Raw genomic sequence first — 16,167 nt, 5'->3', positions numbered from 1 at the left:
ACTGCTGGCTCTGTGCCCCGCCCCCCTCACCCCACACCCTGGGAGTGGCCAACCCTCCTCCTGGAGAGCTACTGGATGTGCAGGCTTTTGCTCCAGCCCTACTCTAACTGTAACACTAACACATCTGATTCTAAACAAATTAGCTGCTAATCGGGACCATTTTCAGCTGAATTGGTTGTATTAGTTAAAGCAGGGCCGGAGCAAAAGCTGCATACCAAGTAGCTCTCCAGGTGGCTGCCTGTTTTAGGGGCTGTGTTTGTAAATAAGCGAGTGACTTGTGTGTGTTTTCACCAGCTGAGCGAAGCAGCAGGCCTTTGTGTGGTGTTTCATGAAGGTGTGTGTCTGGAAAATAACTGGGTCATGTTCATTAGGGCACCAAACGGGAGAAAACTGACTGAGACAGGAGGAACTACATTTACCTTTACATTTTCCGTTGCAAAATGTTTTCCATTGTGTGCCCTAATGAACATGATCCGGCTGTATATTAAAATGCTGCATGAACCTATTACCCTAATAGGACACCTGAGACCACTCCCAATCACAATCATATCCTGTATTTAACCTCTCATACGTATATGGCTCTGCTTCCGATTACAAATCTCCTCTTGGAATCAACGTTTTCAAAGAATACATTTGATATTTGATACAAGTGTTCACTATGCTCAGACCTGTATTAGAGCATGTGAACTGTGATGTTGTGACTACTGAATCACTCCTGTATTACAGACCATGACTGACATAATGAAGAACAGTTTGTATTATTTTGAGCACATGGTGACTGAAGATATCATTGAATATTTGTACATTTGATTTTAACACTCAATAACTGAAGGACTATAGCATGCTGTTGACAATTGTATGCTGATACTACATAACTACAACTATTTAAGCAGCTTGTTGTTGCCTTTACTTTAAGTCATTATGCTACACAGTATTACATTTGTTTTGTGTTCTGTATATATATTTCTGTGTAAACATTCCTAATTATTAGAAATCTGCTAAACAAAATGCATTAATGTTAGAGTCAATTGCTTATGCTGTCTGAATATCAACACTATGAAATGCTGGGGAAGACTGACCTGAAAGAAAATATGATCTGCTTTGTTCTGCTGATAGTGTTACAAAGCCTGGCAGTCCATTGTGTGTGCTGCTGCATCATGTCTCTGCTAGTGTGTGCTACTGCTACTGATGGTTCTGTGAACTAGGTACCTGTGCCTTTGTACAAGAAATCACAATAAAATAGATATTTTAGATCTATTTCATACCCAGTTTCTGTTCTTGGGCTTTCCTTTCAACAACGAGGGTAACCCAATTCCCACCCATGCCCAGTCAAGTTGACCAGTCGACAGTCACTGGGTTAGTTGGGCTCTGTTTCCATAGAAACACAACTAGTGAAGTTGCAAAATTTAGAGCCCAGCTCATAGCAGTAGCCTGAGCATTTCCAAGAAAATAAAATCTCTCCACAGGTGGAATGAGAGTAAGTAATGCTTTATTTGCTTTCTGGCATATAATTCGCATACATTCCCATGAAGAACAATGATAATTACTCAGGTCACTCAGTGTGTGTGCGCGTGCGTGCGTGCGTGCGTGTATGCGTGTGTGTGTCATTCCCGACCAACCAGTGGTCTGCTTATACAACAAAGGCATTGGTTGAGGTTCGGTAGTCAGGCAACCAGGCTTTGACTGGTTCAGTAACCAGGCTACCAGGCAGTGACTCAGGAAAAGTCCTTTCAAACCCCCAATGGCCCGACCATTCAGGATGTGACCAGGATGTCAGCACTCACTCTTTAGCTACACACACACACACATACACACATTGACACACACACACACACACACACTTTCTCTCTTTTCAATAGCCCTTTTAACTTGAGTCATCATCATGAAGGGTAAAAAAGTTTATACACTCAGATAATCTGGTTACATTTTACAATGATGCACACATCATTTAAGAATTGCATCTCAGATGTACAGCAATACATTACAAATATCGAGAGTTTCAGGGAAAATAACAGAATGTAAAAAATAGAAATGCATTTTGTGAAAGTGAAGACTAGTTCTTTCCAGTGCTTAAGGTTACATGGTGACAGTATGCCACTGGCTGACTCCTAGGCTCCAGAGATCATTCTGAGAATGTTCTGAGAATGTTCAGAAAACCTCTGAGGTCCGAGGCCAATGGTCAACGGGTCACATGCTTTGTCAGTGCTTACAACTCAGTCTTCAGCAGCTTCTTGGCCTTCTGCATGTTGCTCAACACTGTAGGGTGAAGGGAAAATGAAGAGTCACTCAAGAGAAGTCAAGACTAAGTCCCTCAAGAGAAGTCAAGACTAAGTCACTCGAGAAGTCAAAGTCACTCAAGAGAAGTCAAAAGTCACTCAAGAGAAGTCAAGACTAAGTCACTCAAGAGAAGTCAAAAGTCACTCAAGAGAAGTCAAGACTAAGTCACTCACACAAGAGTCGCTAAGGAGCAGGTTGTTTCTCACAGAGGAGTAATTTTTTGTTGTTGTTGATGGCACTAATGGCCAAATGTAATTTATTTGAATTAATTATAAAACAATGTCTGGTTACACTTTGTAATGCCTTACATTTATAAAAGCTTATAAATGTGTATAAATGCTTAAATATTTATAATCTACTAAATACTGATTTATTAACAGTATGTAAACTGTTAGTATGCAATCAAACAGTCAAAAGAGAGAAAAGATCAAGTTGTACTCACAGAGTTTGATGTCAGAAGGCTCATAGGCGTACATACGGTTGGAGTAGCGTCCTGTGATGTCAGCTCTCACTGTCATAGAGGGATCTGAGGGGAGAGAAAGAGAGGGGGGGAGAGAGGGGGAAAGAGAGAGAGAGAGCGAGAGAGAGAGAACTACTGATTAAAATCTGTCGCTTTTGTTTGATGCCATCATAGACAAAATATTGACATTCGTTCGCATGTAATGCTGCATGGAAAACGTGACATCATCACTCACCAACAAAGATGATTCTGGGGACGTACTGGCCATCAGGGGAGAGATGCTTGTCTGTGGTTTCATACTGATAACACAGGGAGAGTAACACATATGAATTATTTATGTATTTCTAAATACTAAAAGTATGTTTGAAAAATAAAAATAAAAGTCAAATATGAATACAAAAAAGTATAAAATAAAATCAGAAAATCGAAGATAATTAATGTAGGTATTGTGCGTGGCATGATTCTAGTAATGTTTTCCAAAGTCTGAATTTAAAACTCACCACCAGATTGAGGATGATGAAGTCTTCATCAGCTACCTTCTGGATGTCCTTGTCTTCAGCGAAGGCCTTCTTCATGGCTGGATACACAAAATAAATATGTTATATTGACTTAAGAGACCTTAAGAGTTTTATTGTCCTCTCCCATACATGGCAGCAGGATGCTACGGGTATATACCACCTTGGCAAACAGAGTCCTGTTTGTTCTACTACGAATGTGATAATGGCTGTTTAAACAAGTCCTGGCATCTAATACAACTGAGTGATGCATCACAATTTGGGAGAATGCCAGGACACATAACTAGCCAAGGGAGGGACTTTGACCTGAGGTCTGTTCAGGAAGGTGCAACAGAGTGGCAGCTTATTTGCTATAGGTCAGGGTCTTACATGCGCTGTGGGGACAGTCCTCCAGGTGGAAGATGACCATCAGAGGCTTGTTCCTGTGGAGACAAAGTAGTTCTGGTTACAATAGAATAGAATAGAATATGAATAAAATAAAACAGAATAGAATAGAAAAGAGATTCCAAGGAATGCCTTGAAATGTATTTGTTTTTTTGCAAAGATAACACATCAGCTATCCAGATCTATTATATTTATGTGAAATAACAACCTATTCCCTATTGTGCACCACATAAGAAATAGGATGCCATTTCGCACGTAGCAATAAACGTTTGTTCACTCACTGTGCCCTGGCCCAGTACAGAGCTTCCTCATAGGTCTGAGCCCAGACCAGCTGATCACCCCAGCCTACAGGAGACGACAGGAAGAACAGTGTCAGAATACCTGGGGTCTGCTCAGGAAGGTGCAACATTACAGAACATTCAGGTAGATATATATTGCGTAGAACAGACATGCCTCTACTGACATGTAGAATAAGGAATCGTATGTCAGCTCTATTCATTAGATATCTCAGACCACACTGACCAGTGCTTTAGAATGAGGAAAATGAGAAAGTGTACTGTACTCTTAAAACCTTTCTTTCATTCATTCAAACACTACACTGTGATAAGCTTTGAGAAATAGTAAGGGGAGGGAGTGTTACCTCTAGAGAGAGTCTGAGGGATCCTCTTCCCCCTCTTCGCGATGTTCTTCTCAGGCTTGGCCAGAGATGAAGACACGGCTACGGCCACCAGGACCAACAGCACCGACAGCAGACCTCGGATCATGATTAATACCTTTCTGGAAGGAAACAGAGTTCAATAAGCATATCAGAGTAGGTAGGAGTGCTGATCTGTGATCAGGTCCCCCCTGTCCATATCATTTTAATCATTATGATCCATAAGTCAAAACTGATCCTATATCAGCACTCCTATTCTGAATCATTGTGAATACAGACCCAGATACCACATGCATGTCACAAAACTGCACAGATAATCTACTTCTATCATCATACTATTATAACTCAACAGTATAGCTGAGTGGAAACAATAATGAATGAATAACTGCCATGCAGAATTACAAGTAATTGCACATCTATTCAGAGTTGTTCAAGTTTTTTTAGACTGAAAGAGTCTGAAAAAGTTCCCAGCATTTAAGGCACATTTACCAGGAAAAGGATCAGATTGAGGGATAAGGGAAGAGAGATTTGTGGTTAGAGAATAACGCTTCCATTGTGGTGGAGGGAGAGATTTATTTCCTACCTGTTCTCCGTGGTACCTTTGTGTGTCTCCTGTTCTCTGCAGCTCCTCGTACTGCCGTGTCCCTTCTCTCTCACCTGGACCTGCTCTTATACACCAGCCCCAAGCTCACCTGATGGCCCCTCCCACCCACCAACCCTCTCCCTCTCTCCCCCCAAAGCTCTGATGGAATGTGTGGAGGCAGAAAGCTCCATTGATTCTAGAATTTAGACTTTCTCTCCGTTATGTCACTAACGGACACAGCCATTTTAAGGTATATCATTAAGTCTGGTTAAAGTAGGATTTGATAGTGTTGTTATGGTACGTTTTCCTTATATAATAAGAATGGGTAACGGAACTGTTGAATCATAATAGTTGGCTCAGCTCCAAGGACAGGTCAGCATTAAATCGAGGAATCTGATTTGATATCGGGGCTATTAGTCAGTTCATGGTTCAGGTCAGATCCATAAGATTGACATAATTCTCAATAAAATCACATTTTATTTGTCACATGCTTCGAAAACAACAGTGAAATGTTTACTTACAGGTCCCTTTCCAACAACGCAGAGTTAAAGATAAAACATTAAATAAAAAATAGAAATAGTAATAAATGACCTTTCATAAAGTAAACAAAATTATTTTAAAGATTGAAGGGGAAGTTTACCAATTTTTACATGTGGCCTTATTTTCACTATTTTTGTGCTGTTTTTGGTGTATATTTTGTTTAATTACTGAGAAAATTGGTTGTCACATTTTGTGACTAGTGCAAATGTGACTAGTGCATATTAGAAAACACTCTAAAACACACCACACCAACGCATATTACATTCGAATCCCATTCTGAATGATGTCTGCACTCATTTGTTTATTTTATTCCACTGTGCCATAAATCCATGTTTGAATGATGACATTTACAACAACAAGATGTAAATCTGGATTTATGGGAGTGCAGAGACATCATTCAGAATGGCATTCTGATGTAATATGAGTTGGTGTGGAGTGTTTGCTGTTTAACCTATGTGAAATGCAAAAGGATAGGACTACGTAGTTTATCACATTGGACCGGAACTCAGGTTGACATGAATTCTAGAGTGGATGTTGGAGCAGTGGAATGCTGAGCTGTCCTTAGCCTTCTCTCTTTCTTATTTGCTCCTTCCCTCTCTCTCAGAATGCTGAGGTGTCCCTAACTAAGGCTGTGTTTTCCTCTTTCCTTTGTTCTTTCTTGCTCTCTCTCAGAATGCTGAGGTGTCCTTAGCTCCTAAGGCACTGACTATCCTCCTTTCTCTCTCTCTCTGTTCCTGCCGTGTGTTGTCCCCAGGTCAATATTTGCAGTGTAGGGCAGGGTTAAAGTCGCTCCTGATCACACATTGCATCGTCTGCCACCTGGGCCACCTGTCACTAGCCTCGCCCCGGGAACACGGATCTACCATACACTACCATCGTAATAGGACGTAGGAGCTTGGATTAGGTTGTGTGATGTGCATGATGAAGCTTGAGATTGTTTAAAGATCCCCTGAAACTTTTGTATGTTCCTTTCTTGGGGTCTTCTGTTTATCTGAAACCTTCTTCATTGATATTCCAAATAAACAAGTTTAAATAATGGCAATTATCTTCAAAGAAACAGAGGTAAGAATTCCATTCATATAATGAAACACATCTGTTAGATAAGAACATGAAACAAAACCGTTAATGGATGACATCTCATATTCACACCCCAAAATAACAAATCAAATCAAATGTATTTATAAAGCCCTTTTTACATCAGCAGATGTCACAAAGTGCTTATACAGAAATCCAGCCTAAAATCCCAAACAGAAAGCAATGCAGATGTAGAAGCATGGTAGCTAGGAAAGACTCCCTAGAAAGGCAGGAACCTAGGAAGAAACCTAGAGAGGAACCAGGCTATGAGAGGTGTCCAGTCCTCTTCTGGAGCAGAAACTAGATCAGCAGCACAACCAGGTGGACTGGGGACAGCCAGGAGTCATTAGGTCAGGTAGTCCTGAGGTAAGGTCCTAGGGCTCAGGGCCTCCGAGAGAGAGAGAGAGAGAGAGAGAGTGTAGCGGGTGATTTGGATGGAACAGGCGCATGAGGGGTAAATCACAGAATAAATGGTTTATTCTGCAAATACAGCGGTACGCAGCAATGCGTAAAACAACTACAGTGCGGTTACAACGGCGCACTGGAGAAAACAAAACACACGGGTGAAAATCCTGGCGATACAGTACATAAAGCTCCACCGAGCTATCGACACCTCCACAAGAAACAATCACACACAAAGACATGGGGGGCAGAGGGAATACTTATACAGGGACTGATGAGGGGATATGAACCAGGTGTGTGTAAAAACAAGACAAAACAAATGGAATGATGAGATGAGGAGCGGCAGTGGCTAGAAGACCGGTGACGACGAACGCCGAAGCCTGCCCGAATAAGGAGAAGAGGCAACTTCGGAGTAAGTCGTAACAGTATCCCCCCCTTGATGCGAAGCTACAGCAGCGCGCCGACACCGGCCTCGGGGACGGCCAGGAGGACGCGGAGCAGGGCGAGCCTGGATGTCTGACGGTGGAAATCCTGCAACAGGGAGGGATCGAGGCCATCCCTCACCGAGACCCAGCACCGCGCCTCTGGACCGTACCCCTCCCATTCCACGAGGTACTGAAAGCCCCCACCCGATGCCTCGAATCCAGGATGGAACAGACGGAATACGCCGGGGCACCCTCAATGGGGCGGAGGGACCTCACGCACCTCAGACTCCTGGAGCGGACCAGCCACCACCGGCCTGAGGAGAGATACGTGAAACGAGGGGTTAACACGGTAATCAGGAGGGAGCAGCAACCTATGCGTAACCTCGTTAACTCTCCTCAGGACTTTGAATGGTCCCACAAACCGCAGGCTCAGCTTCCGGCAGGGCAGGCGCAGGGGCAGGTTCCGGGTTGAGAGCCAGACCCGATCACCCAGTACAAAGACCGGGGCAGCGTTGGCTTTCTGGCGACACACGGCGCACTGGAGGTGGATATGGGTGGCGTTCCACGTCTCCTCCGCGTGCCGAAACCAGTCATCCACCGCAGGAGCTTCAGTCTGGCTCTGATGCCACGGCGCCAGGGCCGGCTGATACCCTAAAACACATTGACATGAGATAGGTTAGTGGAGGAGTGGCGGAGAGAGTTCTGGGCATATTCGGCCAATGGCAAGAACACCGACCACTCCCCCGGCCGGTCCTGGCAGTAGGACCGCAGGAACCTACCCACATCCTGATTCTCCCGTTCCACCTGCCCATTAGATTCGGGGTGAAACCCAGAGGTCAGGCTGACCGAGATCCCCAGACGTTCCATGAACGCCTTCCAGACCCTAGAAGTAAACTGGGGACCCCGGTCAGACACTATGTCCTCCAGCACCCCGTAGTGCCGGAAGACGTGAGTAAACAGGGCTTCCACAGTTTGCAGGGTCGTGGGGAGACCGGGCAGAGGAAGGAGGCGGCAGGCTTTAGAAAAGCGGTCCACAACGACCAGGATGGTGGTGTTACCCTGAGAGAGGAGAAGATCAGTTAGGAAGTCAATCGATAAGTGGGACCATGGCCGCTGTGGAACTGGTAAGGGATGTAACTTACCAGCTGGAAGGTGCCTAGGTGCCTTACTCTGGGCGCATACCAAGCAGGAGGAGACATACACCCTCACATCCTTAGCCAAGGTAGGCCACCAGTACTTCCCGGTCAGACAGCGCACTGTACGTCCAATGCCTGGGTGACCAGAGAAGGGGGACGTGTTTGCCCAATAGATAATATGATCACGGACACTAGACGGCACGTACCACAGCCCAGCTGGGCACTGAGGTGGAGATGGCTCTGTGCATAACGCCCGCTCTATGTCCGCGTCCACCGCCCACACTACCGGTGCCACAATGCAGGAGGCCGGGAGTATGGGGGTGTTGTCTATGGGACTCTCCTCTGTGTCATACAGCCATGACAGTGGGTCTGCCTTCACGTTCTTTGTGCCTGGTATATAGGACAGCGTGAAATCAAACCGGGTGAAGAACAAGGCCCAGGTCTGGCGAGGGTTACGGTGGTCAGTCCAGATGAGGAAAGGGTGTTTCGCCTCCTTGAGCCAGTGCCTCCACGTGGTCAGGGCTCTGACAACAGCCAACAGCTCCCGATCACCAACGTCATAGTTCTGCTCTGCTGGGCTGAGCTTCTTAGAGAAGAAGGCACGGGGCGGAGCTTGGGTGGCGTGCCCGAGCGTTGTGATAGGACAGCGCCTACCCCTACCTCGAATGCATCCACCTCCACTACGAATGGCAATGATGGATCGGGATGGGCCAGTACCGGGGCTGAGGTGAACAGAGCAATCAGGTTACTGAAAGCCCTGTCAGCCTCAGCAGACCAGCGGAGCCGGGACGGCCCACCCTTCAACAGAGAGGTGATGGGAGCTGCGACCTTGCCAAAGCCCCGGATAAACCTCTGATAGTAATTGGCAAAGCCAATGAAGCGCTGCACCTCCTTTACCGTGGTTGGAGTCGGCCAATTACGCACGGCTGAAATGCGGTCTCCCTCCATCTCCATACCTGAGGTGGTAATGTGGTATCCGAGGAAGGAGACAGATTGTTGGAAGCACAGACACTTTTCTGCCTTGGCATATACAGTGAGGGAAAAAAGTATTTGATCCCCTGCTGATTTTGTATGTTTGCCCACTGACAAAGACATGATCAGTCTATAATTTTAATGGTAGGTTTATTTGAACAGCGAGAGACAGAATAACAACAAAAAAATCCAGAAAAACGCAAGTAAAAAATGTTATAAATTGATTTGCATTTTAAAGAGGGAAATAAGTATTTGACCCCTCTGCAAAACATGACTTAGTACTTGGTGGCAAAACCCTTGTTGGCAATCACAGAGGTCAGACGTTTCTTGTAGTTGGCCACCAGGTTTCCACACATCTCAGGAGGGATTTTGTTCCACTCCTCTTTGCAGATCTTCTCCAGGTCATTAAGGTTTCGAGGCTTCAGCTCCCTCCACAGATTTTCTATGGGATTAAGGCCTGGAGACTGGCTAGGCCACTCCAGGACCTTAATGTGCTTCTTCTTGAGCCACTCCTTTGTTGCCTTGGCCGTGTGTTTTGGGTCATTGTCATGCTGGAATACCCTTCCACGACCCATTTTCAATGCCCTGGCTGAGGGAAGGAGGTTATCACCCAAGATTTGACGGTACATGGCCCCATCCATCATCCCTTTGATGCGGTGAATTTCTCTTGTACCCTTAGCAGAAAAACACCCCCAAAGCATAATGTTTCCACCTCCATGTTTGACTATGGAGATGGTGATCTTGGGGTCATAGGCAGCATTCCTCCTCCTCCAAATATGGCGAGTTGAGTTGATGCCAAAGAGCCCGATTTTGGTCTCATCTGACCACAACACTTTCACACAGTTCTCCTCTGAATCATTCAGATGTTCATTGGCAAACTTCAGACGGGCCTGTATATGTGCTTTCTTGAGCAGGGGGACCTTGCGGGTGCTGCAGGATTTCAGTCCTTCACGGTGTAATGTGTTACCAATTGTTTTCTTGGTGACTATGGTCCCAGCTGCCTTGAGACCATTGACAAGATCCTCCCATGTAGTTATGGGCTGATTCCTCACTGTTCTCATGATCATTGCAACTCCACGATGTGAGATCTTGCATGGAGCCCCAGGCCGAGGGAGATTGACAGTTATTTTGTGTTTCTTCCATTTGCGAATAATCGCACCAACTGTTGTAATAATAATAATAATATGCCATTTAGCAGACGCTTTTATCCAAAGCGACTTACAGTCATGCGTGCATACATTTTTTTGTGTATGGGTGGTCCCGGGGATCGAACCCACTACCTTGGCGTTACAAGCGCCGTGCTCTACCAGCTGAGCTACAGAGGACCACCTTCTCACCAAGCTGCTTGGCAATGGTCTTGTAGAACATTCCAGCCTTGTGTAGGTCTGCAATCTTGTCCCTGACATCCTTGGAGAGCTCTTTGGTCTTGGCCATGGTGGAGAGTTTGGAATCTGATTGATTGATTGCTTCTGTGGACAGGTGTCTTTTATACAGGTAACAAGCTGAGATTAGGAGCACTCCCTTTAAGAGTGTGCTCCTAATCTCAGCTCGTTACCTGTATTAAAGACACCTGGGAGCCAGAAATCTTTCTGATTGAGAGGGGGTCAAATACTTATTTCCCTCATTAAAATGAAAATCAATTTATAACATTTTTGACATGCGTTTTTCTGGATTTTTTTGTTGTTATTCTGTCTCTCGCTGTTCAAATAAACCTACCATTAAAATTATAGACTGATCATTTCTTTGTCAGTGGGCAAACCTACAAAATCAGCAGGGGATCAAACACTTTTTTCCCTCACTGTAGGTCATGCTCCAACAGCACTCTGCGAACAAGGGACACATGCTTGGCGTGCGTAGTAGAATACACCAAAATGTCATCGATGTAAACCACCACACCACGACCAAGCATGTCCCGAAACATCTCGTTCTCAAAGGACTGGAAGATTGATGGAGCATTCATCAACCCGTACGGCATCACCAGGTATTCATAATGCCCCGTGGTTGTGCTAAATACTGTTTTCCACTCGCACCAGGTTGTACACACTCCTGAGATCTAATTTTGTGAAGAAGCGCGCCCCATGCATTGATTCGATAACAGAGGAGATGAGGGGTAGAGGGTAAATATAGCGAATGGTAGTTTTATTAAGTGCACAGTAATCAATGCAAGGGCGCAGACCTCCGTCTTTCTTCTTCACGAAAAAGAAACCAGAGGAGGCGGGTGAAGTGGAGGGAACCCCTGGCGCAGGAACTCTGAGACATATGTCTCCATAGCCTCCGTTTCAGCCTGCGACAGGGGATATACATGACTCCTGGGAGGCACAGCGTCTAACCGGAGGTTTATCGTGCAATCCCCCGCCCGATGGGGTGGTAATTTGGTCGCCTGGGTTTTTGGAAAACGCGTGCGCCATGTCGAGGTATTCGGGGGGAATGCGCACGGTGGAGGTAGTGTCTGGACTTTCCACCGTGGTTGCACCAACGGAAAAAGCTAGACACCTACCCTGACACTCTCGCGACCACTCCGTGAGAACCCTCTGCGGCCATGAAAAGGTAGGGTCGTGTAGTGCTAGCCAGGGAAGGCCCAACACAACAGGGAAATCAGGGGACTCAATAATATAAAAGGTGATTTGCTCCCTATGGGTCTCCTGCGTAATCATAGTGACTGGTGCTACAACCTCCCTAACAAAACATGATCCCCATAATGGTCGACTGTCAAGTGCTATGATGGGCAATGGAATGGACAGGGGAACCAATTTAATACGTAGACTATTAGCTAAAGACCTGTCCATTAAGCTCCCAGCTGCGCCTTTATCGACCAGCGCCTTACACTGGGGAACTACCATGTAATCAGGGAAGTTGATGTGGATGGTGAAATGCGCAGCAGAGGGCTCTGAACGAGTGTGGGTTTGCGCTAACTGGGGTGACGCGAGAGTGCCCTGCCTGCCGCCACCAGACCCAGAAAAACTCTGACGACAGCGTGCAGCAGAATGTCCTCTCATGCCACAAGAGTGACACTGGATCTGTCTCCCTCCATTCTCCCGGATCGCTGCACCACCCAGCTCCATCGGAACGTGATCCGGGTTGAGGTGGGGTGAAATGGGCAGGCCCCTTCCAGGACGTCCTCTCGAAGCCAGCAGGTTGTCCAACCGGATGGCCATGTCCACCAGTTGGTTGAAGGTCAACGTGGTATCCCGGCAGGCTAGCTCCCTTCGGACGTCCTCACGCAGGCTGCATCGGAAGTGGTTGATGAGGGCCCGCTCGTTCCACCCGGACCCAGCTGCTAGATTTCTAAACTCCAGGGCAAAGTCTTACGCGGTCCTCATCCCCTGCCTCAGATGGACCAGACGCCCGCCCGCCTCTCTTCCTTCGGGGGGATGATCGAAGATTGCCCTGAAGAGGTGAGCGAACTCCCCGTAGTTGTCCAACGCGTCTCCTCCTTCACTCCAGACCGCGTTGGCCCACTCCAGGGCTTTCCCCGAGAGGCAGGAGACGAGGGTGGACACTTTCTCCCGATCTGATGGTGGTAAAATAGAAGTCCAGCTGCAGGAGGAAACCCTGGCAGCGGGCCGCTGTCCCATCGTATTCCCTCGATCGAGACAGGTGAATACCTCTGGGACTTGGGGTGTGGGTGGCTGGATCCGGTCGCTCAGCTGGTTCCACAGGGTCGGGTCCTCTCCTCTCCAAGCGCTGGACGACCTGGAGAACCCAATCCATTGCTTCGCCCAAGCTGGCTAACATGTTGGAATGCTCCTGGACCCGCTCAACGCCTCCAGGCATATTCCCCGCTCCTGCTGACTCCATGCTGTTGGATGTGTGATTCTGTAGCGGGTGATTTGGATGGAGTCAGACGCAGGAGGGGTAAATCACAGAATAAATGGTTTATTCGGCAAATACAGCGGTACGCAGCAATGCATAAAACAACTACAGTGCGGTAACAACAGCGCACTGGAGAAAACAAAACACACCGGCGATACAGTACATAAAGCTCCACGAGCTATTGACACCTCCACATAAAACAATCACACACAAATCAAATCAAATAAAATCAAATCAAATTTTATTGGTCACATGCGCCGAATACAACAGGTGCAGACATTACAGTGAAATGCTTACTTACAGCCCTTAACCAACAGTGCATTTATTTTAAACAAAAAAGTAAGAATAAAACAACAACAAAAAAGTGTTGAGAAAAAAAGAGCAGAAGTAAAAAATAAAGTGACAGTAGGGAGGCTATATATACAATAGAATAAAGTGACAGTAGGGAGGCTATATATACAGGGGGGTACCGTTGCATAGTCAATGTGCGGGGGCACCGGCTAGTTGAGGTAATATGTACATGTGGGTAGAGTTAAAGTGACTATGCATAAATACTTAACAGAGTAGCAGCAGCGTAAAAAGGATGGGGTGGGGGGGCAGTGCAAATAGTCCGGGTAGCCATGATTAGCTGTTCAGGAGTCTTATGGCTTGGGGGTAGAAGCTGTTGAGAAGTCTTTTGGACCTAGACTTGGCACTCCGGTACCGCTTGCCGTGCGGTAGCAGAGAGAACAGTCTATGACTAGGGTGACTGGAGTCTTTGACAATTTTGAGGGCCTTCCTCTGACACCGCCTGGTATAGAGGTCCTGGATGGCAGGGAGCTTTGCCCCAGTGATGTACTGGGCCGTACGCACTACCCTCTGTAGTGCCTTGCGGTCAGAGGCCAAGCAGTTGCCATACCAGGCGGTGATGCAACCAGTCAGGATGCTCTCGATGGTGCAGCTGTAGAATTTTTTGAGGATCTGAGGACCCATGCCAAATCTTTTTAGTCTCCTGAGGGGGAATAGGCTTTGTCGTGCCCTCTTCACGACTGTCTTGGTGTGTTTGGACCATGATAGTTCGTTGGTGATGTGGACACCAAGGAACTTGAAGCTCTCAACCTGTTCCACTACAGCCCCGTCGATGAGAATGGGGGCGTGCTCAGTCCTCTTTTTTTTCCTGTAGTCCACAATCATCTCCTTTGTCTTGGTCACGTTGAGGGAGAGGTTGTTGTCCTGGCACCACACGGCCAGATCTCTGACCTCCTCCCTATAGGCTGTCTCATCGTTGTCGGTGATCAGGCCTACCACTGTTGTGTCGTCGGCAAACTTAATGATGGTGTTGGAGTCGTGCCTGGCCATGCAGTCATGGGTGAACAGAGAGTACAGGAGGGGACTGAGCACGCACCCCTGAGGGGCCCCCGTGTTGAGGATCAGTGTGGCAGATGTGTTGTTACCTACCCTTACCACCTGGGGGCGGCCCGTCAGGAAGTCCAGGATCCAGTTGCAGAGGGAGGTGTTTAGTCCCAGGATCCTTAGCTTAGTGATGAGAAAAGACCTGGGGGCAGAGGGAATACTTATACAGGGACTTATAAGGGGATATGACCCAGGTGTGTGTAAAAACAAGACAAAACAAAAGGAATGATGAGAGAGGTGAGATGATGAGAGATGAGGAGCGGCAGTGGCTAGAAGGCCGGTGACGACGAACGCCGAAGCCTGCCCGAACAAGGAGAGTCGTGACAGAGAGAGAGAGAGAGAGAGAGAGAGAGAGAGAGAGAGAGAGAGAGAGAGAGAGAGAGAGAGAGAGAGAGAGAGAGAGAGAGAGAGAGAGAGAGAGAGAGAGAGAGAGAGAGAGAGAGAGAGAGAGAGAGAGAGAGAGAGAGAGAGAGAGCATTCTTAAGTTCACACAGGATACCAGATAAGACAGGAGAATTTCACCAGATAGCCCGAGGGGGTGCAAAACCGGACAGGAAGATCACAACAGTGACTCAACCCACTCGACCCACTCAAGTCGAGTATAGCTAAAAATGGCTGGCACGACGTGACGCACCCCTCCTAGGGACGGCATGGAAGAGCACTAGTAAGCCAGTGACTCAGCCCCCGTAATAGGGTCAGAGGCAGAGAATCCCATTGGAGAGAGGGGAGCCAGCCAGGCAGAGACAGCAAGGGCGGTTCGTCACTCCAGTGCCTTGCCATTCACTTTTGCACCCCTGGGCCAGAGTACACTCAATCATAGGACCTACTGAAGAGTTGAGTCTTCAGTAAAGACTTAAAGGTCGAGACCGACTCTGCGTCTCTCACAGCCAGACCATTCCATTAAAATGTAGCTCTATTGGAGAAAGCCCTGCCTCCAGCTGTTTTCTTTGAAATTCTAGGGACAATAAGGAGGCCTGCAGCGTCTTGTGACCATAGCGTACATGTAGGTATGTACGGCAGGACCAAATCGGAGAGATAGGTAGGAGCAAGTCCATGTAATGCTTTGTAGGTTAGCAGTAAAACCTTGAAATCAGCCCTAGTCTCAACAGGAAGCCAGAGAGAGAGGCTAGCACTGGAGTAATATGATAACATTTCTTGTTCTAGTTAATATTCTAGCAGCCGTATTTAGCATTAACTGAAGTTTATTTAGTGCTTTATCTGGGTAGCCGGAGAGTGGAGCATTGCAGTAGTCTAATATAGAAGTGACAAAAGCATGGATTAGCTTTACTGCATAATTTATGGACAAAAGGTTTCTGATTTTTGCAACGTTCCGAAGATGGAAAAAAGCTGCCCTTGAAATATTCTTGATATGTTTTTCAAAAGAGAGATCAGGGTCCAGAGTGATGCCGAGGTCCTTCACAGTTTTATTTGAGACAACTGTACAACCGTCAAGATTAATTGTCAGATCAAACAGCAGATCTCTTAGTTTATTGAGACCTAGAACTAGCATCTCTGTTTTGTCCGTGTTTAAAAGCAAAA

At 46.7% G+C, this 16,167-nt stretch overlaps 1 protein-coding gene across 3 annotated transcripts; it reads right to left on the bottom strand.

Annotated features, from left to right (window-relative positions):
* Window positions 1–1,885: 1,885 nt before the first annotated feature.
* Window positions 1,886–4,932, bottom strand: LOC311131959 (anterior gradient protein 2 homolog). Of its 3 annotated transcripts, none has more exons than XM_084165083.1 (8): window positions 4,875–4,932; window positions 4,277–4,413; window positions 3,918–3,981; window positions 3,622–3,674; window positions 3,238–3,314; window positions 2,973–3,036; window positions 2,720–2,803; window positions 1,886–2,256 (listed from the first exon to the last, which is right to left on the bottom strand). In XM_084165083.1, the coding sequence occupies exons 2-8, from the start codon at window positions 4,398–4,400 to the stop codon at window positions 2,207–2,209; spliced, it is 516 nt and encodes a 171-aa protein (XP_084021209.1). In that variant the 5' UTR covers window positions 4,401–4,413; window positions 4,875–4,932; the 3' UTR covers window positions 1,886–2,206. The 3 variants fall into 3 exon arrangements, with proteins under 3 accessions (XP_084021209.1, XP_084021211.1, XP_084021210.1); XM_084165085.1 differs by having other exon boundaries at window positions 1,886–2,236; window positions 2,748–2,803; window positions 4,875–4,929; XM_084165084.1 differs by having other exon boundaries at window positions 4,277–4,409; window positions 4,875–4,926.
* Between the last annotated feature and the right edge of the window lie 11,235 nt (window positions 4,933–16,167).

Source organism: Coregonus lavaretus (assembly GCF_964263955.1).
Source record: "Coregonus lavaretus genome assembly, chromosome: 7".
NCBI classification, from domain to species: Eukaryota; Metazoa; Chordata; class Actinopteri; order Salmoniformes; family Salmonidae; genus Coregonus; species Coregonus lavaretus.
Note: the sequence above shows the minus strand (reverse complement) of the source record. Positions and strands in the feature narration are given on the sequence as shown.

Coding starts and splice junctions, on each gene's coding strand:
- LOC311131959 (XM_084165083.1), bottom strand. CDS start 4,400: ATGATCCGAGGTCTGCTGTCGGTGCTGTTGGTCCTGGTGGCCGTAGCC. Junction 3,982..4,276: donor CCCTCAGACTCTCTCTAGAG/GTAACACTCCCT, acceptor CGTCTCCTGTAG/GCTGGGGTGATCAGCTGGTC. Junction 3,315..3,621: donor GGACTGTCCCCACAGCGCAT/GTAAGACCCTGA, acceptor TTGTGTATCCAG/CCATGAAGAAGGCCTTCGCT.